General features: G+C 42.0%; 1 protein-coding gene and 2 long non-coding RNA genes across 4 annotated transcripts in view; 1 reads left to right on the top strand and 2 right to left on the bottom strand.

Annotated features, from left to right (window-relative positions):
- Nucleotides 1-12247: 12247 nt before the first annotated feature.
- Nucleotides 12248-19767, top strand: LOC134214830 (uncharacterized). The gene is made up of 3 exons (XR_009979930.1): nt 12248-13022; nt 15310-15747; nt 19653-19767. It is a non-coding gene; the product is annotated as an uncharacterized LOC134214830 (long non-coding RNA).
- Nucleotides 19768-20940: 1173 nt separating this feature from the next.
- LOC134214838 (uncharacterized) lies at nt 20941-21638 on the bottom strand. The gene is made up of 3 exons (XR_009979938.1): nt 21461-21638; nt 21195-21397; nt 20941-21090 (listed from the first exon to the last, which is right to left on the bottom strand). It is a non-coding gene; the product is annotated as an uncharacterized LOC134214838 (long non-coding RNA).
- Nucleotides 21639-22537: 899 nt separating this feature from the next.
- The window catches only part of LOC134207642 (uncharacterized), a 65392-nt gene continuing 63421 nt past the window's right edge, over nt 22538-24508 (bottom strand). For both annotated transcript variants that reach the window (XM_062683397.1, XM_062683396.1), the window contains one exon: nt 22538-23245. In XM_062683397.1, the coding sequence (XP_062539381.1) occupies nt 22646-23245 (600 nt within the window). In that variant the 3' untranslated portion in view covers nt 22538-22645. The remainder of the gene's footprint in view (nt 23246-24508) is intronic.

Consider the following 24508-nt stretch of genomic DNA (forward strand, 5'->3'; position numbering starts at 1 on the left):
TCTTGAAATGAGGCTTCCGAGCCTCTTGAAGGGTTCTTTTGACGCTTTTGAGACTTAGTTCCAAGCATCTTGATAGAAAAACTCCGACCCTATTTAAGGGAGGGATTCGACTCGCTTGAAAGATGCCTTCTGAGCCTTTTGAAAAGAGCTTTCCGAGCCTTTTAAAAGAAGGAGGAAAGAAAAAAAAAGAAAGTTTAAAGAAGAAAGCTTAAAAGAAGATTTCTGGGCCTCTAGAAAGGAGTAGGCTTCCGACCCTTTTAAAATGCGGCTCTCGAGCTTGTTCAAAAATCCCTTCCGAGTCCCTAAAGTCCTAAATATCCGAGGCTTTTAAAAGAAGCAGAAAGAAACGGAAATTTCTAGAAAAACAGATTGGCTTCCGAGCCTTTCAGAAGAAAGTTTTTGAACATCTTAAAATGATATTTCCGGGTCACTTGAAAGGTGGATTCCGAGCTGCTTGGAAGGAGGCTTCCGAGAAGCGTAGAAGAATGCTTCCAATTCTCTTGGAACGAAGCAATTGAGCTTTTCGGTAGAAAAGTCTTCATGTCTTTCAAATAGAGGCCTTCGAATCTGTAGACTCTAGGTTTTAGTTAAGAATCATATTCTCAACATATTATTCAACATTCTGTTTTGACCCGGTAGAGTGCATAGAAGATTTTTTTAATTTGTTCATTCGAGGTTTTGCCCTTTTGATCTTTTGTCCCACATCTCTTCATCCATTGTACTGGTTGTGGAGGACAGGATTCAATAGGCCATGATTTACTGATCGCCATGCATAGGATAAGGGAGATATTTTGGACCACCAGTTCGACGGCTCATATTTTGGACCTTCTTCTTCTTCTTCTTCTTCTTCTTCTTCTTCTTCTTCTTCTTCTTCTTCTTCTTCTTGGCATTACATCCCCACGCTGGGATAGAGCCGCCTCGCAGCTTAGTGTTCATTAAGCATTTTCACAGTTATTAACTGCAAGGTTTCTAAGCCAGCCAGGTTACCACTTATGCATTCGTATATCATGAGGCTAACACGATGATACTTTTTATGCCCAGGGAAGTCGATACAATTTCCAAACCGAAAATTGCCTAAACCGGCACCGGGAACCGAACCAAGCCACCCTCAGCATGGTCTTGCTTTGTAGCCGCGCGTCTTACCGCAAAAACAAAAAGGAACACTGAGTGCAAATTCCTCTTGGTGGTTCAAAATAAGAGCCCAGTAAGGGTTGTCCAAAATACATCCTTTACCCTATTATATACAAGACAAAGTTAAGAAATAAAAAAATACAAAAATTTATCAATAAGTTTGGATTAAAATTGTAGTTCATCCGCCATTAAGCATTTCGTCCGAGGTCCTGGGCCCGGCGAAAGTACCCCGGGGGTATATGTCCCCCAGGTTGAGAACCGCTGTTATAAAAGACCGAGGAAGGCTCTGCATCTCCGTGAGCGCTATGGGAAAGGAATCGTTGGTTAGTAGAGAAGGTAATTCATGTGAAGCCCCTGGGTAAGCGACTGAATATTTATTGTAAACAAAGTTATTTTGAAAACAAGAAGACGAAAACTGTGTTTCAAATCAATCCAACACAATTCAATGTGCTTCGTTTAATAAGCTTCTACAATACGATAGATTCCGCACAAGAGAATTCTGTGCTCTTCGATGCTTCTTCTCTTCTTCGTTGGCATTACATCCCCACACTGGGACATTGCCGCCTTGCAGCTTAGTTTTCATTAAGCACTTCCACAGTTATTAACTGCGAGGTTTTTAAGCCAGGTTACCATTTTTGCATTCGAAGGTATTTCTGGAGGCTAGCACGATGATACTTTTATGCCCAGGGAAGTCGAGACAATTTCCAATCCGAAAGTTGCCTAGACCGGCACCGGGAATCGAACCCAGCCACCCTCAGCATGGTCTTGCTTTGTAGCCGCGCGTCTTACCGCACGGCTAAGGAGGGCCCCTAGGCTCTAAGAGTTAAAAATAATGTTTTCCTTCAGTCGCTATCGCACGGATTAGAAGGCCCTTCAGTGGAAGGGCTGAGATACAGTCTACATCCCCTGCTGAGCCAACTTGTGGTTTATTTCAGACAGTCCTTCAGTGTAAGTTGCTCCGGGAATTCCACCGGAAGTTCCTCTGGAAGTTGCTCCGGAAATTCCTCTGGAAGTTGCTCCGAGAATTCCTTCGGAAGTTGCTCCGGGAATTCCTCTTGAAGTTGCTCCGGGAATGCCTCCGGAAGTTCCTCCGGGAATTCCTTCGGAAGTTCCTCTGGGAATTCCCCCGTAAGTTCCTCCGGGAGGTTGCTCCAGGAATTCCTCCGGACGCTCCTCCGGGAAGTTGCTCCAGGAATTCCTCCGGATGCTCCTCCGGGAATTCTTTTGGAAGTTCCTCCGGAAATTTCTCCGGAAGTTCCTCCTGTAATTTCTCCGTAAGTTCATTCAGGAATTCCTCCAGAAATTGATCCAGGTATTCCTCCGAAAGTTGTTTCGGGAATTCCTCCGGAAGTTGCTCCGGGAATTCCTCCGGAAATCGCTCTGAGAATTCCTTCGGAAGTTGCTCCGGGAATTCCTCTTGAAGTAGCTCCGAGAATACCTCCGGAATTTGCTCCTGGAATTTCTTCGGAAGTTCCTACGGGAATTCCTCCGGAAGTTCCTCCGGGATTTCATTCGAAAGTTCCTTCGGGAATTGCTCTGAGGATTTCAGAGAAACTTTTGGAGTAATTCCCGGGGGAACTTCCCGGGGGAACTTCCGGAGGAACTCCCGAAGGAACTTCCGAAGGAGTTCCTGGAGGAACTTCCGAAAGAATTCCTGGAGGAACTTCCGAAGGAATTCCTGGAGGAACTTCCGAAGGAATTCCTGGAGGAACTTCCGAAGGAATTCCTGGAGGAACTTCCGAAGGAATTCCTGGAGGAACTTCCGAAGGAATTCCTGGAGGAACTTCCGAAGGATAAGGATTTTGATAATTTTACAATGCTTAGTCAATGTTAGCTAAGGATGAAAAGAATTGGTAACTGTAATAAGAAACAATTCACCATTCGAATTTCAGCTACTACTAAATTACAATAGGGTAAATCACTTCTTGGGCCTATGGACCCGATTCCCGGCTCACTGCACAGAAAACTAATGATTCATACTGTTTGGAAGCCGTAGGTTTATGATTAATTATTTTTAAAAAGTCTCCCATTTATCTTTCACAATACTCAATATATTTCAACCACTTGTTTTACTCCTAACCAACCAATTGTAGAAAATAAAAATGTAGATTTCAAAACTTCGCTCTCCGTTGCCACACCACTGAGCCGGAGTGATACTTTCCACTTTTACAAAACAGTATCATCGAATAAACACCTACCTGAAAATCGTCACAGTGCTCGATACAACCATTGCTTTAAGTTGTTAATCACCACACCATAATTCTAAGCACACGCACTTCAATTCTTCATATTAGTTCGTTTCACTAGAAATTATTTAAACATATTAGAATACATATGAAATTGTATTCTCAAACCGAACAAAAAATCACTTCGGCCCAAAAGCTTCTAGCCGCACCGTGCTGAAAAAAGGCCAGGAGTATGAAAACGATCCTTCATCGTTAACAGGAAAACTGTCTAATACGTTGACGCTATCATGTTATTTATAATTCTCTCGATTTCAAAAGGTGAAAAGAATATTGTTTTTAAGTGTTTGGAAGAAATTTGGATGAGTAAATATATCTTCTCAACCAAATAAAAATGATTATGAATAATACCATCTGGCATCTTGTTGTCGTGGAACGTGCATATTTTTGTTTACGTCTCAGTTTCTACCGTCCTGAGAGAGAATGGGAGTAAAATGTTGAGAGATCGAATGAATTTTGTTTAGGCCGGGAACTGGTTTTACGTGTGCCGGAATGGCAAATCGGTAGGACTGAAATGAGTGCTGCACCTCGTTATTTTAAATCAAATAAAAGTTTTGTTGAACAATATTTAGCACGAATAGCTATTTTTTAAGCAGAAGTGAACCCCATTGCAGTATTATACAGCCCACAAAATTCAGGAAAATCTTCCAAATTACCCATAGGAGAATTCCTTAGAAAATTTCATTATAATTTCTTCTGGAAACGGCTTTGGGAATATCTGCGAAAATTGGTTTAGGAATTCCTTCGATTTTTTAAGTAATTGCTTCAGCAAATATCCTCCAAAAAATCCTCCAAAAAAAATCCAGAATAGTTCCTGCAGGAATTTCGGAACAAATTTCATATGGATTTACTAACAGAATTTCCGAAGGATTTCCTGAAGGAAGTTTCTGCGGTATTACCGAAGACATTTCCAAAGGAATTTAAAAGAAATCTCCAAAGGAATTGCTGGATTTATATTCGAAGTAATCTGCAGAGGGTTTTCTAGAAAAATCCTAAGACTAAATTCCGGAAAAATATTTGGAGGAGTGTCAAAAGATATTCTTTAATTTCAAAAATGCCTTCAGGAGTCCCGTTGTCATTTCCGTTCCGTTACCAATTTGTTCGTAATTTCCCAAGGAAATTCCTGAAATTTTCTCCTAAATTTTTGCTGGAACTTCCGGAAGAATTACTGGAGAAATTTCCGGAGGGAATGGAACTTTCGATGGTTTCCAAAGGAAATTCTGAAATATTTTTTGAATTGGATGTTTTTGGAAATACATTCCAAGGAATTTCCAGAGACCTTTTCAATAAATTAGACCAGTGATTCTCAACCTGGGGTACATGTACCCCCGGGGGTACCTTCGCTGATCCCAGGGGGTACCTCGGACGAAAATGCGTAATGGCGGACATATTACAATTCAAATAAAACTATTGGTAAAGTTTCAATAATTGTGTAAATTTATATTCCAATACAATTGTACATAATGTGCATTGCAATTAGTAAATCAAAAAATATCGAATCATGTCAACCACAGCCAACACAGTGTATGAAGGGCTCCCTTTTGCTGTTTTTTGCCTTCTTCGACGTGGTTCAACAGCCTCCTTTCAAGACCCTTTCAAGAGACTTGGAAACCGCCTTTCGAGGGGCTCAGAATTCTTCTTTTAGCCAGTCCCCTTTATGAGGCTCGAAAGCCTCCTTTTAAGAGGCTCGGAAACCTCCTTTCGATGGGCTCCGAATTCTTTCAGCCAACCCTCACAAGTGGTTCGGAAGCCTATTTTCAAATGGGTCGGAAACCCAGTTTCAGGAGGCTTGGAAGCCCCCTTTTCAAGAGGCTTAGAAGCCCACGTTCAAGAGTCTCGGAAACCTTATTTCAAATGGCTCGGAAACTTCTTTTCGAGGGGCTCGGAATTCTTGCTTAGAGAGGCTTGGAAGCCTATTTTTAAGCAACGTCATTTTAAGTTGCCTCAATGTCTCCTTTTAAGAGGCTCGAAAATCCCTTTCATGCGGCTTGGAATCACATTTTTAAGAGACTCGGAAACCTCCTTTCGAGGGGACCGGAATTCTTCTTTCAGTGCCTTTTGAAGTGGTTCAGAAGCCTTTTTTCGGAAGCCCTCTTTCAAAACAGATCGGAAGTCCTCATTCAAGAAGCTCAAATGCCCTTTTTTAAGAGGGTCAAAAAGACCTTTTTTCCCCTTTTAAAAGAAACGGAGGCCCCCTTCCAAGAGGCTCGGAAGCCTACTTTCAAGTGGTTCGGAAACCCAATCGTGGGACTCGAAATTCTTCGTTCAAAAAGCTTAGAAGCATATTTACAAAAGGGTTCTTCTTCTTCTTCTTATTGGCATTTCATCCCCACACTGGGACAGAGCCGCCTCGCAACTTAGTGTTCATTAAGCACTTCCACAGTTATTAACTGCGAGGTTTCTAAAGCCAGGTTACCATTTTTGCATTCGTATATCATGAGGCTAACACGATGATACTTTATGCCCAGGGAAGTCGAGACAATCTCCAATCCGAAAATTGCCTAGACCGGCACCGGGAATCGAACCCAGCCACCCTCAGCATGGTCTTGCTTTGTAGCTGCGCGTCTTACCGCACGGCTAAGGAGGGCCCCTGAACAAAAGGGTTAGGAAAGTCATTTTAAGATGGTTAATGCCTCCTTTTAAGAGGCTCGAAAGACCCCTTTAATCAGGCTCGGAAACCTCCTTTCGAAGGGGCTCGGAATTCTTGTTTCAGCCAGCCCCCTTTCAAGTGGCTCGGAAGCCTCGTTTTGAAAGGGGTCTGAAACCCCCTTTCAAGAGGCTCAGAAGCTCACTTTCAAGAGGCTCGGAAGCTCCCTTTCAAGTGGCTCGAAAACTTCCTTTAGAGGGGCTCGGGATTCTTCCTTCGAGAAGCTTAGGAGCCTACTTTCAAAAGGCACATAAATGTCATTTCAAGATGCCCATAGTCTCATTTCAAAAGGCTGGAAAGACCATTTTTCATGAGGCTCAGAATTCTTCGTTCGACGGGCTCGGAATCCTTTTAGCCAACCATCACGAGTAGCTCGGAAGCCTCTTTTCAAAAGGGTCGGAAGCCCAGTTTCAAAAGGCTCGGAAGCCCTCTTTCAAGTGACTCGGAATTTCCCTTTCGAGTGGCTGGGAAATTTTCTTTTAAGAAGATTACTTTCCAAAGGGTCAGAAACGTCATTTCAAGATGCTCAAAAGGTTCGAAAGCACTCTTTCAAGATAATCTTATGAGTTACGCTTATTAAAATATGGGGTACCTTAATGAATACAAAAACACGAAGGGGTACCTCTGAAGACAAAAGGTTGAGAACCGCTGAATTAGACTATTGCATTGCATTTTATAGATAATAGAATGCAATAAAAATTTCGTTATATTTGAAATTGCCTGACATTTTTTAAATTGATTTTTCGCTTGACTGATTACGCCCCCAATTGTAGTTCTTACCACTGACAACAAATAATAAATGAACCAAATGTATGTATGTATGTATGTAGTTAGCCACCATCCTGGCTGGAGTCTTGCTCTGCATGCGGTTCCACTTAACAGTAAGGTCAAATTTCAATATCATTTCGAATTCAACATATTGCTGTATGAAGGGCCAAAAATGGGGGTGGTGGACCTGTAAGCAGATACACTTACTTGAAACCCACGGGAAAATGAGAATCTCCTTCCAGCAGAATGATCCAACAAATATAATAATGAAATTCGCAATTCTTGCCAAGCTTTCCACGGGATGGTTTGTTCGTAGAAGAGCGCGTCAACTGGTTAACAACTGTTGGAGATAAAAGTAATAGACGCGAACGACTAATACTTTCCTTCCTTGACTCCGATTGGCTACCACTTCATTGTCCAGTTGTAACTTCATTGATGCCCTGATGCACCCTCCTAACCTCATCTCGTATATATTCAGTCATATTAGTAATATTGTAAGGGAAATATGATACAAATATTTTATATAACACAATAATAGACAATATAAAATTCAATAAAATGTGATAAAAAATTTAAACAGTTTAAATAATCATTTTTCGGCTTCATTTCTATTTGCTGTTTGTTGTGTTTTTTTTATTTATATGAAGTACTGAAAAATAAAATTTAGTTAGGTTTATGAAGTATTTCCTTATGTGGGAATTATGAAGATAGTATTCCTGAAAAAATAATGGATTGGATGAAATGACAATAATATAAAAATATTTATCAAAGTGCACAAGAATATTCATATATGAAATGAGGATTAAATTCAAAAACTCATTGCCATGCAATAATGTTCTTTTATATTTAATATGTATGTATTCCAAATAATAAATGAACCAATTACGCCAAAAATGCTGGAGCCCCACCTTTACCAGGGTGTCAGGCCATTAGGCCGAAGGCCGTTAGGCCGAAGGCCATTTGGCCGAAGATCATTAGGCCGAACGGCCATTCGGCCGAATTGGCAAAAAGAAGCAAAAAGTTAAAAATGAGAAGTTCTTTCTTCCTTCTTCCATCTTCCTTCGTATATCTGTCTTCTTCCTTCTTCTTTCTTCCTTCTTCCTTCTTCTTTCTTCCTCCTTCCTTCTTCCTACTTTCTCCTTCCCTCATTCTTCTTCCTTTTTCGTTCTTCCTTCTTTATTCTTCTTCCTTCCTTCTTCTTTCTACCTTCTTCCTTTTCCCATCTTCCTTTTCCATTCTTCGTTCCTCCTTCTTCCTTTTTCTTCTTTTTTTTCCTTCTTCTTTCTTCCTTCTTTCTCCCGTCTTCCGTCTTCCTTCTTTCTTCTTTTTTCTTCCTTCTTTCTTCTTCCCTCTTCCTTCTCTCTTCTTCCATCTTTCTTCTTCCTTCTTCCTTTTTCCTTTTCCCTTCTTCCTTTTTCCTTCTTCCTTCTTCTTCCTCCCTTCTTCCTTCTTTCTTCCGTCTTCCTTCTTTCTTCTTCCTTCTCCTTTCTTCTTCCCTCTTACTTCTCTTTTCTTCCTTCTTACTTCTTTCTTTTTCCATCTTTTCTTTTTCCTTCCTTCTTCCTTCTTCCTTTTTCCTTGTTCCTTTTGCCTTCTTTCTTCTTTCTTTTTCCTTCATTCTTCTTTCTTTTTCCTTCATTCTTCTTCCTTCTTCTTTCTTCCTTCTTTTTTTTTCCCTCTTCTTTCTTCCTTTTTTCTTCTTTCTTCTTCCATTTTCCTTCTTCCTTCTTCCTTTTCTTTCTTCCTTCTTCTTTCTTTTTTCTTCTTCCCTGTTCCTTCTACCTTCTTCTTTCCTCTTTTTCCTTCTTTATTCTTCCTTTTTCATTCTTCCTTCTTTATTCTTCTTTCTTCATTCTACCTTCTTTATTCTTCCTTCTTTATTTTTCCTTCTTTATTCTTCCTTCTTTATTCTTACTTCTTCCTTCTTTCTTCTTCCTTCTTCCTTTTTCCTTCTTCCTACTTCCATCTTCCTTCTTTTTTCCATTTATCTTCTTCCTTCCTTATTCCTTCTTTCTTCTTCCTTTTCCTTCTTTCTTCTTCCTTTTTACTTGTTTTTTCTCCTTCTTCTTTTTTCCGTCTTTTTTCTTCCCTCTTATTTCTTCCTTTCTCCTTCTTTTTTCTTCTTTCTTTCTTCTTTCTTCTTCGTTCTTCCTTTTTCCTTCTTCTTTCTTCCGTCTTTCTTCTTCCCTCTTCCTTCTACCTTCTTTCTTCTTCTTTCTTCTTTCTTCTTTCTGCTTTCTTCCTCCTTCCTTCTTCCATCTCCCTTTTTCCTTCTTCCTTCTTCCTTCTTCCTTCTTCTTTCTTCCTTCTTCCTTCTCCCTTCTTCCTTCTTCCTTCTTTCTTCTTGCTTCTTCCTTCTTCCTTCTTTTTCCTTTCTTCTTCCTTCTTCCTTCTTCCTTCTTTCTTTTTCCTTCTTCCTTCTTCTTAATTCCTTCCTTCTTCTTTCTTCCTTCTTCTTTTTCTTTTTTCTTCTTTATTCCTTCTCCTCCTTTTCTTTTTTTCTTCTTTATTCCTTCTCCTTCTTTTTCTTTTTTTCTTCTTTCTTCCTTCTCCTCCTTTTTCTTTTTTTCTTCTTCCGTTCTACTTCTTCCTCACTTCGCACTACTCAATTCTCACTCCCCAGTTCCCATTCGGCCTAATGACCATTCGGCCTAATGGCCATTCGGCCTAATGACCATTCGGCCTAATGACCTTCGGCCTAACGGCCTTCGGCCTAATGACCCAGCATCCTTTACCAGAGCTCTGGCGCCGCCTTTGCCCACAATCAATGGAGGAAGCGAAAGAATGCGATAAGTTATTCGAACAAAGCGTCGCCAACAGAATAGATAATGAATTATTGGCAGTGGCTGATTTTCTACTCGCCGCAACCACATCCAGGCGCTATAGTATATGCACAAAATAGCCAGCAAGAGTTAACCGCCAGAAATTTGTATGGCGAAAGACATCTAACGCTGGTTTTCTCAAAATTAGGAACTTTTCATGAAAAACTATTTGGTACCGGTTATGAGGGATGGTGTCTGCTACTACGCCTACCAAATATTTTTTCGATTAAAGTGCTTAATTTTGAGAAATCGAGCCTTAGATGCCTTTCGCCATACTGATTTCAGAAAGTTAACTCCTAGTGTGCCGCTGTAAGCACGCTCAAAGCAGTCGATTCATTGTTGTTGATTGGTTTTGATGCGGGAAACCAATCACGATTTCCAAATCTTGACCTGGATTTGGGTCAGGTTTCTAACAGCCATGTCAAGGACTCGGCCAGGACACGGTGCTTCACGGTCGGGAGGTATACGCGCGTGGAATAAAAACCGGTGCAAAACCGTTAAACTGAAACGGTTCAAGATCGGTTGGATTCGTTTCCTTCGACTGACTTCACTTTAGCGCCCAGCAGACGATTAAATCGTTTGCTTGTGAAGCAGCAATATTTGTATGCCCGGCGAGACTCAGGGCGAGTCCATCAAAACACGCGGAAATAACAAAAGCGAGTCCGACCTAACCGACCATAATTTTCCACCCAACGGCAAAGGACGCAAAATCCTCCAAAATACCCAAAAATCCACTAATCCCACCAATCAAAAAACTTCCTTCCTCTAAAGTGATTAAGCAAACATTCAATTCACAGGTGTATTGTCAAGTTCTCAAATCCTCTAGCTTCTACTTAACAGATTCCAATTGGAATTTCTGCGCACGGCCGTGCTTCTAGGCTTGGTCCCTTTCGCTTTCTACTCTACTGTTTACATATAGTATAGATAGATCTGACCTTGAATCATGCTCGCTCAGCTCGAGCTCAGGTTGGTCCAACGATGGATGCGGTGAAGGCGTAGCGGAGCAGTTTCGGCTGAGTACGCCGCCGGTGCGACGATTGCTAGCTGTGTTGGTGGCGAGTTTGCCGCCGGTGCGACGAAGTGGTCTAATGGTGCGTGTGCGACGAATGCTGTGAGTTGGCAACGAATCGTGCCGCCGATGCGACGATGGCTGTCCAGTGGTGTTCGTGTGCGACGAACGCAGTTTCGTGCCGCCGGAGCGACGATGGCTGTCCGTGTGGTAGCGGGTGCGATGTCGGTGCGTCGAAGGGGATTCGCGCTGTAGGGTGTGTGCTTCGCACGATGGCCAACGTGGCGGTGCTCGATCACCCAGCGATGCTGTGGGTGGTTCGCTTGGTGCTGTAGTGTGCGCCGACACTACCTCGTGCAAATCGTTTGGACGTCGATCTGCCAGCTGTCTCGAGGCCAACGAGAAAGGAGAATGCGTCCGGTTGTTGGCTACCGAAAAGCGATTCTCGGGAGATGTGGTGTTCTCCCTGGCCCGTAGGTGCGACGATGAACCACTGGCCCGACGATGAGGCTTAAAGCCTACAAACCGCCAAGGCTTCTGGATTCACCCAGAGGATCCGGAATGGTCGAATCCTCCTACACCTACCTCCGGTTCTAGAACCCGGCAGGAACACCTTCGCGTGAAGGATTTAGATTCCTTCACGAAACAAAAAAGAAGACACACACGTATCGATTAGCACCAAATACACAATATAGACGGCACAAAATTCTCCCTCCGAATCAGTTTTTTCACGAGCTTACCTGAGCCTCGAGCAGCAGATTCTGAATTTAGCTGGTTTGGCGACAGCTTTAATCTATTCTAAGATCTAGAAAAGTGACACAAATCCTAATTAAACTACATCATCATCATGGCGGATTTACCAACTCACTTTGGAAATCTTCGTTTCCACTCACTGGGCCTACTATTTTTCCACGTTTTTTTAAAATAATTTTCCGAATAATTACTAGAATAATTAAAAAGCAATTATACAATTTTAGGATAATCGTTCGATCTGAGCCTAACTCACATAACTTTTTCAATCAGCTAACAGTCACTTTTCAACTTTCTATACTTCCACAAACTTTTGGGACCACGTCCGCTTTTAATCACTGATCGAATCGGAAAGACTTTTGATTGGGTTTCTTACTTCTTAGTTAGCTTTATTCTATTATAATGATTCAAACAATTGCCGTTAAAATTGAACTCATGAGTAAAACAAATAATTTAATATCGTGAGTGGGCATAAAAATTGTATCGGGATAAGGTAATAGAATAATTTGGCTATCCACCGCGAGAAGGCGCGAATGTCATAAAACGGCAGAATATGGCTGCGATCTGTAGCTTCTGATTTGAATCAATCTTACTTCAGACGGAAAGGTTGATCAATCGAACTGAAACAGAATATTTTGTCTAATCTTGTAACATAGTTACATTACACCCATTCCCACCAAAAAATATATTTATCCAGTAAATATATTTTTTTAAGAATCGGGGACATTCAACTGTGAGAATTCTGAGAAAATGTTGTTGTTTTTTTAATTTAAATGACTATTGAATTTGGAATCAATTACAAACAATTAACGAAAATCATAAGACACTCATAATAATACTCAAACCAATTAACAAAAATAAATCAATCTAATCTTACCTTAATTTGGCATGCGAACATACAATGTCCATTAATAATCCTTATGAGGTTAATCCATGCGGTAGCTATGTACAACTTGCTCTTCTTCTTCGTTTATCTATTACACTAATTTATGTACATTTTTTCTTTAATTTTCTATTATGAATTTCTATTTACACTATTAGAATTTTTCAATTATTCACGGAACTCGTACTCCTTTCTAAATTCTTCTCTCTTCTTCTTTTTCTTCGGATCATCACTATACTCAACTTTTTCACCTAATCTTCCACGTATTATTAATCCCCCCTTCTAAAACACAAGGCCTCGATGGCCATCTCAGATTTCAATCCGAGACAATGAGAACCGAACCGATTATTGAAGTTACTACTTCACTTGTCAAGTGACGACTCGACTATATTACGCGACGAACGAATTCAAACTGAAGCAATTTGCTTCGATTTCAGATGACGATCCGAAAAACCCGAAACCTATCCCTAAATTACTCCCCCTAATCGTGTATTTACGTTCCCGTGTGATGATCCGATATTTTATTCGCGACGGTACTGTTCGTACTACCAGGCATACTACCACACTCAACCAATTTCTACGACTTCCTAAGCTTTATGCTGTCAGTCAGTCTTTCGTCGCGAATCACTGTGGCCGGTCCGAGTTCGATGCGAAATAATTAAATTCTTATCATTTTACATTTATATTCTAGTTAAACATATTTAGGTATTTAAGCAAAATATTATTATGATTTAAGTGAAGTGGCATGCTGAATTGGTGAAGAAATTTAGTAAGAAGGTTTATGAAAAAAAAATATTTGAGAAGCATACAATATTTTGTTTTGGTTCTCTTGTATATATTTTCCTAGAGTGCGGATATGGAATCTAAAATTAATTGTGTGGATAGTATCGTACAAGGTCTATTGGTAATCGGGTATTTAGTGATCTATTTTTATGAAGAAAAAAAAATTATTCTAGTTCTAAGCCTACAATTTGAAGATGGAAAAAATACTACCTACTCAAAATATACAAAAATTCAAGTGTCCAAGGTCACCGAAATCCCAAATCTTACCTATCGTATCTAAACGCTAGCTATCTACATACACATCTACGAAATTTAAAGTGGTGATATTTACAAAGTGTTGGTGATCAAATGTTATGGATACCAGTAATGGATAACTAATGGCTCTTCTGTGTAGTGAATCGTCTTTGCATGCATGTGAATTTCGTTGTTTTCGACTATTCTATCCTTACTATCAACGGTTTGTAGATTTGTGTGCTTCCCAGTGTATTTCTGTATTTATGATCGTTGATGCGCATGGTAATAGTCCTAAGGAGTGTTGATTATCACGGTCTAATCGCTGTAATCCGAAATTTCTAATATTGGAATTAGTGCTCGACAACGGAGGAAACAGCGTACTGACATCTCGACGTTGGAGTTGTTGGTACCTCTTAAAGTGTTTGATTTGTTTTGGTTTGTGCGCACTTCAATTACGGTGCGCCGACATAGCTTGGGAATGATGTATTTGTGTATCACGTAATATGAGATAATCATCACTGTAGTGTTGGGAATGATGCTCGACAACGGAGGAAACAACGAGCTGACCTCTCGACGTTGGAGTGTTGTGCCTCATAGAGGGTTTTCTGTGTTTGTTTATGTGCACCCACACAACGGTGCACTGACATAGCTAATGGATTGTTTTGGTTTTAAGCGATCTCAAATGCTGCTTGCAACTGTTGAAATTGAGCTCGACAACGGAGGAAACAGCGTACTGACATCTCGACGTTGGAGTTGAAGGTACCTTCTAAAGTGTTTCTCATGATTTGTTTATGCGCATCCTTCCAGTATGCGCCGTCATAGCTTAAGGACTGATGTATTTCTTATTTACGCTGTAAATCAGCCGATCGGAAAACTCCCAATCGGTTACCCGACAGATCTTCCAACTCGTAGCAATGAGCGCCTAATTTTGCTACCACTTTCGCGGGCGAATACGTATCGGCTAATTTTGCATTGAAGTTCTTTGCCTTATTAGACAAAAAGAAATTCTTTTTCAATACAATCTCTCCCACTTTAAAATCTGAAACCGCCGCTCTGGCTCGAAGATTATAATATTTGCTGTACTTTTCATACGCTTTCTTCAGGTTACCTCTAACCCTTTCATAAACCTGTTTCATCTCTTCGTTCAGTGCCACCGTGTCATAATCTAAATCGTCCGAGGTTTCACGAATTCTTTGGTATTCGTCTCCAGCACCTATATAGTTCCTCCCGTGATTTATGAAATAGGGTGTAAACTCGGTAGATTCGTGCACGACAGTCCTTATGGCCATTGCCACTTCTTGTAGGTGAGCGTCCCAATGTTTTTGATCGCCTCCTTTCAGATAGGAACGGATGGCGGCAACGATCACCCTGTTCACCCTTTCGGTAGGGTTGTTGGCGGGGTGATAGCTCGCGTTTTTCCAATGACTAACCTTGTACTTAGTCATTAGTCCATTGAATAAACCTGATTTGAATTGCGGCCCGTTATCCGATATTAATATTTCAGGCACGCCAAACATAAGGAACACCATTGACTCTAAGAATTTAACTAATGTCGCGGTTTTAGCCTCTCGCATGGGCTGTATCAAAACAAATTTGGAAAAGTGGTCCGTGACGACGAGTAAAGTTGTATTTCCTGTTGTCGACCTTGGGAACGGACCCACATAATCGACTGAAATCATTTGCCAAGGCATGCTAGCTATTTTCGGTCTACCCATAGGTGGAATGCGGGCACTGTTTGGAAATTTGGAGGTCTTGCATACGTCACAACCTTTGCAATATCGCTTGACCTCTACACTCATGCCTGGCCAGTAATATCGCTCTTGAATTTTTCGTAGTGTTTTGTAGTATCCGAAATGTGCAATATTATGCTCAGCTTCCAATATTTTTATTCGGTCAGCCTTTGGTGGTATGAGTTTCCATTCATAGCGTGGGTCTTCAGACCGCCCCGAGGGAATGTACTTGTAAATTTTCCCGTTAACGAGTCTGAAGTCTTTATATTTCTCCGATTTTGTCTCAATATTGTTCTTCAACTGTTGTAGATCTAAATCCACGGCCAGAACGTCTACTTCGACAGCTCGCGATAACGCATCCGCAATTATGTTCAGCTTCCCCTTCCGGTACTCCAGAGTGAAATCATGCTGTTGCAGCTTGAGCGCCCATCTTGCAAGACGCGCGGAGTTCCCTCAACGCTAATCTGGTTCAGCCATCGCAATGACTGCGCATCGGTGACTACGCGGAACCTGGTTCCCTCGACAAAATGGCGAAACTTCTCTATGGCGAGGATAACGGCGAGGCATTCCCGTTCTGTTGCGGAGTACTTCATCTGTGTGGCCGAGAATTTGCGGGAAAAAAATGCGATTGGTCGGCGTATTCCTTCTTGATACTGGACCAAAACAGCTCCGGCTGCGACCGCTGAAGCATCGGACTCGATGACGAACTGCTGATTAAAGTCCGGATTGGCCAGCACCGGGGGTGAAGTGAGTATCCCTTTTATGTTAATCAACGCCTGATCAGCTTCTTCGGTCCAAATGAGTTTATTTTTATTTTTCTTCAGGAGGTCTGTAATCGGCGCAAGAATGGTGGAATAATTTGGAATGAACTGCTTGTAAAACCCGACCATTCCTAGCAGTCTCCTGACCTCTTTTAAGGTTCTGGGTGCAGGATAATTTATAATAGGATCCAATTTTCCGCTATCAATGGATAATCCTGCTTCGGATAAAATATAACCCAAATAAGAAATTCTCTTTTGGCAAAATCGCGATTTTTCGACACTTATTGATAAGTTTGCGGCTTTCAATCGTTCGGCTATCGTTCGAAGTAGTTGAAAATGTTGTTCCAAGCTGTTGGATGTGACGACAATATCATCAAGGTATACAAATACCTGTGGTTCCAAGTCGAACCCTAAAACCCTGTTCATGAGCTTGGTTTGTGTGACCGGCGCTCCGGTAAGTCCAAACGGCATAACCTTAAATCGGTATAGGGACTTTCCTGCCCTGAACGAGGTGTAGTCTCGGCTTTCAGGGCCAATGGAATCTGCCAATATGCTTTTGACAGGTCGATTATCGAAAAGTACTTAGCCTTTTCAATTCGACCCAAAATGACCTGCATGTCAGGAAACGGGTAGGCTTCTTTCTTCGTGACCTCGTTTATCCGTCGACAATCGAGGCACAGTCGCCATTCGCCCGAGGATTTCTTCACAGGTAGAAGCGGGTTACACCAATCTGAGGTGGACTCCTCTATCACATCTAGCTCCTTCATCCGGTTTATTTCCCTTTGCATCTCCTTTTCAATCGCCGGAGACCAACGATACCGTGGCGGTCTCTTCGGTTTTTTCCCTTCTAGAATTTCTATTTTGTGCTGCAGAACTGTTGTTCGTCCAAGCTGCCCATCACCCTGTAGATTGCTTACAATTTCCAAGAGTTCACGTCTTTGACTCTCAGTAAGGTCATGTTCGGTTTTGATACTGGTTAGCTCGCAGTTCTTCGGGGTTTCAATTGACGGCAAATCTAGACTCGTATCTTCCTCAATTCGAATTGGTGGAAGGACGTCAGCGGATTGTTCGAGGACTAGATTGATCTCGACATTTTCTTCCGCAAAATATTGATCGACACAATTTAGGCCTAGTTGGTCGACACCGATAGAATTTGTTTCCAGTCGTGTAAGATTTCCGTTTCTCTCTACAGCTGGAGTTATTTTAAAAACCTTCCAGAAGTCATTTCCTAAAATTAACTTTTTTGCTAAATTGGGAACAAACAAAGTCGGAAGGACCTTTGTCGTTCCTTTGAAGGTGTATGGAATGTGGACTATACTGACACAGTCATGCGGAGTGCCATCTGCAGTTCTAATTTGCAGCCTCGATGGGGTCTTGAGAAAATTATGCTTTTCCAACAGTCTCTGATCGCTAAGAATGCTGGCTGCGGCTCCAGAATCCAGCAGTCCTTTTAGCTCTGTCCCCAGAATATTGACTGTCACATATGGACACCGATTTTCTTTGACGTTGATGGTCATTATGTGCGGAAATTTGTCATAAACAGGTTGGTTGGGAGTCGAATCCATTAGTGGGGAAGGGCTGCTCCCTGGTTCCCTTCCATCCGCTCGTTTTTGCTTCGGGTTGCGAATAACGATGATTACTGGGACAGTTCATCACGACCACTTCTGGCTGTCCGCAAATGTGGCAGAACAAGCGTTTACTCTTAGAGCAGTTCCTCCAGAAGTGTCCGAATTGACGGCAATTCCAGCAGAGAACAGTGTTCTGTTGTGTGTTTGTTGCCTCGGCGATATTTTCTCCTCGTTCTTCTGGGTTTCGAGAAGTTCTTTGCCTATTTCGGGTGATCGCGTTGATTTCAGCTGCTTCGTCTTCCTCCGTACATTCCTGGTTCTCTATACAATGCACGTTGTATGGTCGGCCTCTTGAGGCATACGAACGATACACAGATTTATCAAGTTCGTGACATAGATTACACAAGGTCTCGACATCCAGAGTGTCCGTGTCGATGAATGCTAAATGAGGCCTATACCAATCCCGCATATTATCGATCATGATATTCCGCTTTGATCTTTCTGACAATGGTCTCGACAATTGCTGACACAGACGTTCAATTTCACCCATGAATGTCACAAACGTTTCATTCGGCATTTGTTTCCGGTCCCTGATTTCCCTCTCTATCACTTTGTCCTTGTTGGGAACTTCGAATCGAAGTCGTAAATAATGCTTCAAAGCCTGCCAAGAATTGAATTTATTGCTGAAGGTATAGTACCAAATTTCAGCAGGCGATTCAGGTCGAAATAAGAAATTTGCCTTACTCAAAAGTTCTTCCTCTGAAATTTGATTGTTTCTAGCTAAAACGTCAACTCTCTTCAGAAATTCCTCAGCGGACATACCCCTTGGTTCCCCGCTAAATTTGATTGGCCACTTGTTTATGGGTATTTTGTGTTGATTCTGAAAATTGCGGTTTTCACTGTTAAACTGATCAACCGGTCGATGGTCTACCCGATTTTCAGCTCGCGAATAGTGTGTAGGTTGCTCTCTTCTATTAATCGGTTGAATCGGTGTGGATGTTCTGTTGTTCGTTCGGTTGCTCATCGGTTCGATGGTCTGGGTCGGCTGGAACTGTCTCCCGTCGGAGGCCCATCCGGGACGTCCTGACTGCTCGTAGTTAACAGTAGGGTGTTGCTCCTGTCCTCGAGTGACGTTCCTCTCTCCAGCCCCGACATCTGGCATTGGTACCGCTCTTCTCTGAAATTCCTGCATTCCTTGTGAAATTCGGATCATGAGATTCTCCAGTTGATTCGATAAGACGTCTTCCACAATCCGGCTGACTTCGGCCCTAAGTCTAGTATTATCACCGATGGTTGGTGTAGCGGGACTCGGCTCTTCTTCCGGAGCTTCATGGGGTGCTTGGCGCGGAGGTGGTTGATTTCCCGTAGAAGGTGGTGGTAACGAGGGGTTGTCCGATGTGTTGGAGGCGATTGAGAACCTTCGATTTGACGCGGAGGTAAAGTTGTTGACGGAAGGGTTTGAGTACAAGTAGCTTGGAATAATGGGCGGAACGAATCATCCGAACGAATCGACTGGTTCAAAAATGGATTCAAGGTTTTGTTCGTTGCCTGAGTAGAATTCGGTAAAAATCCCACTCTGGGACGCTTTAAGGTGCTAGTTGCGTCCCTTGAAATTCCCGTAGCATTATCCCTCAAATTCGCCGTGGTTGTTGTTCCAAGCTCTAACGGTCTTTGTTCGTTGCTCGGTAGTGGAAACTCATACAAGGGATTCCTAGGAATCGCCCCCGTATTTCTATGTAACATAGTCCTTTGGCTGTTAGAAAGATTTATCGTTCGAGCGCGATCCTCGGGATTACCAAAAGTATCCAGGAGGAATTCTATCTCGTCGAGAACCTCTTCTTTCATCTTAACCTGTCTCTCGTCGTATGCGTTTAGACGATTCACTCGCACACGGATATGGCGAAGCCTTGAAATTAGAGCTTGCCTTCCCCCCTGAACTTCTAACTCTTGTCTAAGCATAATTAATTTGACCTGTACCACAGACAACTCATCTTCTATTGTTCTTTGTGTTGTTATTACTCTGGGGTTACGCAACTCATCCAATTGCACTTTTCTCAACTCTCCCCTTTGATCCTCCATGGGAGCGCGAGACATATTAATGTTCCGGATTTCTAGCTCATATTGAACTTCGTCCGGTAAAAGATCATTGGGGTTGATGTACGATCCTTGGCCTGCATGGCTAGAAGCGTAAGCCATTTTGGCTATCAATTGAAATTTGAAAAATAAATAAAAATAAACGATTTGAATTCCAACACCCTTAATACTAAATAACTTCAAACTCAATTCAAAAATTCAATTCACTTATACTAGATTATTATTTTAGGTATGACCGATTAATTCAACCGAATACACGACGATGGATAAATTATTCCAGCGAATTTCTAACGTATCCCAATTCGACGATTTCAACCAAAACCCAAATGTAAGTACTAATCCTAATTTACGAGTTCTGAAAATAATTTAATTAATAATAAGCAAATTCAAATATGATTCCAATTCAATTTTCAATAGTCTTAGCCTAAGTGCACTCGCAAGCACAATTTATACTCCAATTCAATTTCAAAATTCTATAATTTGTTCGCACGCCCTAATTTCTCAAAATGCCCCACGTTGGGCGCCAAATGAAACGGTTCAAGATCGGTTGGATTCGTTTCCTTCGACTGACTTCACTTTAGCGCCAAGCAGACGATTAAATCGTTTGCTTGTGAAGCAGCAATATTTGTATGCCCGGCGAGACTCAGGGCGAGTCCATCAAAACACGCGGAAATAACGAAAGCGAGTCCGACCTATCCGACCACAATTTTCAACCCAACGGCAAAGGACGCAAAATCCCTCCAAAATACCCAAAAATCCACTAATCCCACCAATCAAAAAACTTCCTTCCTCTAAAGTGATTAAGCAAACATTCAATTCACAGGTGTATTGTCAAGTTCTCAAATCCTCTAGCTTCTACTTAACAGATTCCAATTGGAATTTCTGCGCACGGCCGTGCTTCTAGGCTTGGTCCCTTTCGCTTTCTACTCTACTGTTTACATATAGTATAGATAGATCTGACCTTGAATCATGCTCGCTCAGCTCGAGCTCAGGTTGGTCCAACGATGGATGCGGTGAAGGCGTAGCGGAGCAGTTTCGGCTGAGTACGCCGCCGGTGCGACGATTGCTAGCTGTGTTGGTGGCGAGTTTGCCGCCGGTGCGACGAAGTGGTCTAATGGTGCGTGTGCGACGAATGCTGTGAGTTGGCAACGAATCGTGCCGCCGATGCGACGATGGCTGTCCAGTGGTGTTCGTGTGCGACGAACGCAGTTTCGTGCCGCCGGAGCGACGATGGCTGTCCGTGTGGTAGCGGGTGCGATGTCGGTGCGTCGAAGGGATTCGCGCTGTAGGGTGTGCTTCGCACGATGGCCAACGTGGCGGTGCTCGATCACCCAGCGATGCTGTGGGTGGTTCGCTTGGTGCTGTAGTGTGCGCCGACACTACCTCGTGCAAATCGTTTGGACGTCGATCTGCCAGCTGTCTCGAGGCCAACGAGAAAGGAGAATGCGTCCGGTTGTTGGCTACCGAAAAGCGATTCTCGGGAGATGTGGTGTTCTCCTGGCCCGTAGGTGCGACGATGAACCACTGGCCTGACGATGAGGCTTAAAGCCTACAAACCGCCAAGGCTTCTGGATTCACCCAGAGGAACCGGAATGGTCGAATCCTCCTACACCTACCTCCGGTTCTAGAACCCGGCAGGAACACCTTCGCGTGAAGGATTTAGATTCCTTCACGAAACAAAAAAGAAGACACACACGTATCGATTAGCACCAAATACACAATATAGACGGCACAAAATTCTCCCTCCGAATCAGTTTTTTCACGAGCTTACCTGAGCCTCGAGCAGCAGATTCTGAATTTAGCTGGTTTGGCGACAGCTTTAATCTATTCTAAGATCTAGAAAAGTGACACAAATCCTAATTAAACTACATCATCATCATGGCGGATTTACCAACTCACTTTGGAAATCTTCGTTTCCACTCACTGGGCCTACTATTTTTCCACGTTTTTTTAAAATAATTTTCCGAATAATTACTAGAATAATTAAAAAGCAATTATACAATTTTAGGATAATCGTTCGATCTGAGCCTAACTCACATAACTTTTTCAATCAGCTAACAGTCACTTTTCAACTTTCTATACTTCCACAAACTTTTGGGACCACGTCCGCTTTTAATCACTGATCGAATCGGAAAGACTTTTGATTGGGTTTCTTACTTCTTAGTTAGCTTTATTCTATTATAATGATTCAAACAATTGCCGTTAAAATTGAACTCATGAGTAAAACAAATAATTTAATATCGTGAGTGGGCATAAAATTGTATCAGGATAAGGTAATAGAATAATTTGGCTATCCACCGCGAGAAGGCGCGAATGTCATAAAACGGCAGAATATGGCTGCGATCTGTAGCTTCTGATTTGAATCAATCTTACTTCAGACGGAAAGGTTGATCAATCGAACTGAAACAGAATATTTTGTCTAATCTTGTAACATAGTTACAAAACAGCGGAAAAAACACGTTGAAAAATCACTTTGAAGAGCACTAGCAAAACGATCCGGCTGGTTCAAGCGTAAGACTGGGAATGAGGTTTCGGTCTCGGAGTGTGATATACTGCAGTGTAAGTTTGCTGATTGAAACTTTTTCAGGTGGAGCACCTTTTAGTTAATGATTCGCTTACTGGAATGCGCAAAACCAACTTAACTTTAAGAAATATTTTCAAAACTGTGTTGACGTTTGGTTACTGCTCCTAGCGAATTGGATTAATTTTGGACCTTTTTTCAAACCGTGCCAAGAACGTGTCAATTCGCTAAGAACGACAACTGTATTAAATGCGCTCCGGAAAAAAAAATGAAAATTATCAAATGAATATTTTGTGTGCTCATCATATTTCACCATTTCCACATTTCATAGAAGTCATCATTGAACAAGGTTGATAAACAAAAAGGCTCAATTTATCAAACTACTAACTTATCGTTGATAGAAGTTTTTAATTTGTTTAAACATAAATATAGGAATACATATTTTTATCGCATATCAATGATTCCAATTCGATGCCTACACATATCAAACGTGCAACGACATTATCAGTTATCACAATTCAAGAGACTTTGTGTTTCACACGTAAAAGCTGTATTTCTAACAGCTACTTAATTTGACTTGACTTAGTTGCTTTCGAGTGGCTAACGTTACTTGTAATAACATGAAACGCGATTCTGTGCGAGAGGTATCACAAGTTTTGCATTTTTATGAACTCGAAGCATCAGTACTGAAGCGACAATCTTCATCTTGTAACTAAAATATCTTTTATTGGTCCATTGGACTTAACGTAACACGGAAATGGTTCAGTCGCCTTCCAACCGCGTTCTGACATCTCTCTCATCAGACTACCAACAAATCCGTATTGGCCTTTATATCGAAATGCTGAGTGAAGCACTCTCTCCAGCTCAGCCAGATGTTCGAGCTGTTCAAGCTGATTCTTCTTGAAAATTTCCTTCTCGTAGCGAATTATTATTTCGCTAAACAGTTCGCCCAGTTCTAGGGCGACCGCGAGAACCAATAACGAATTTATTATTGCTTTAACTCCGTTTAACTCCGAATTTATTATTGCTCTAACGTCCCCTAAATATTTTATAAGCGGACCCGTGTCCGTTATTTGAATAAGCTCGTAACAGTTCTGGATGAATCCAGAGTCCGGTGCGCCATTTGCGGACAGAGTCCGCGTGGGAGATTCGCTGCTTATTTTTTTCAACTTTGCCGCCTCCTCCAGAGTCTCTAGGATTTCCTGTCGGCATTTTATTGTATCATCTCTTTCTTTGTCGTCATTGATGTCCCGGAATGGCTGGCTCGGAATCTTTCCTTCCAAGCGCTTGTTTTCTTCCAGCTGAAAAAAATAAATAAGCGCAATAAATAAACAAAACTGACAAACGATATTATATTCTTATTGAATTAATCGATTGAACTAAAAAAAACTGTACAATTACTAAATCATATCTTCGTCGCTCGAATACCGAATTGATTCCTACCAGCGATGAGTTTATTTTTTAACATGGGAGTGCAGGCAAGCTACCATTATTTACTCCATTTACACCAAATACTCAAGTTTGGAATATCGCAGCCTGTTTGAATAGTGGTACATGTTCTTTGTGGTGCGTTGAATAGGATGCTTTGAAGGCGTATGTTCATCGCCATCCAAGAAATGTCTTGATTAAAGCCGTGGGGTCTATACGCGAAACCAAATATCTGTTGATCTGTTTCAAATGATAAAGTACCCCGGGGCTAGTGAAAATACGGGGTACTATGGCCAGGAACTAATAACCAGGACGTGATTGTCCCGAAGAACCGATTAAAAATTCTTTGGCCATTCGCAGCACCTACTTCCAACACAGCCTCCCGTATCGGTACACCTGGAGATCACCACTGCAAACAGAATCACAAATCGACCACGTTCCTTCACGTTGCTTCACGTTTCAGGCGGGTGTACAGTTCTGCCACCTTTGCTTGTCCATGTCATCCGCGAAACAAATAAATTGACTGGATCTGTTGAAAATAGTACCCCGGCTGTTACACCCAGCTCTCCGCATAACACCTTCTAGCGCAATATTGAACAACAGGCACGAAGGTCCATCACCTTGTCTTAGTCACCGGCGCGATTCGAACGAATTGGAGTGTTCGCCCGAAAACTTCACACTGTTTTGCACACCATCCACCGTTGCTTTGATCAGTCTGGTAAGCTTCCCAGGGAAGCTGTTCTTGTCCATAATTTTCCATAGCTCTACGCGGTCTATACTGTCGTATGCTGCCTTGAAATCAACGAACAGATGATGCGTTGGCACCTGGTATTCAGGGCATTGCCATACAGTGTTACCGTACGGTAACATTGGTTATTATGATGATGTGGAACGGTAGGGTAATTAAAATTGTGAAAGATAGCTAACGATCAGTTTAAATACGGTGGGCGGTTGGAGACCTAACGCATCAAACGCATATCATAGCGTTGGGGCTGGTGTACAGGCACCTGATCTGATAAGGCGTATGCGCGTATACGGATAGATGCGAGATGGAAAAATTGAGTGCCAAAAGAGTTCGGGTGGTTGGGGCTTCGGCGAACGATGAGTAGTAGGAGTTAAATACTTGAGTCAAGCAG

Source organism: Armigeres subalbatus, chromosome 1 (assembly GCF_024139115.2).
Source record: "Armigeres subalbatus isolate Guangzhou_Male chromosome 1, GZ_Asu_2, whole genome shotgun sequence".
Lineage (NCBI taxonomy): Eukaryota > Metazoa > Arthropoda > Insecta > Diptera > Culicidae > Armigeres > Armigeres subalbatus.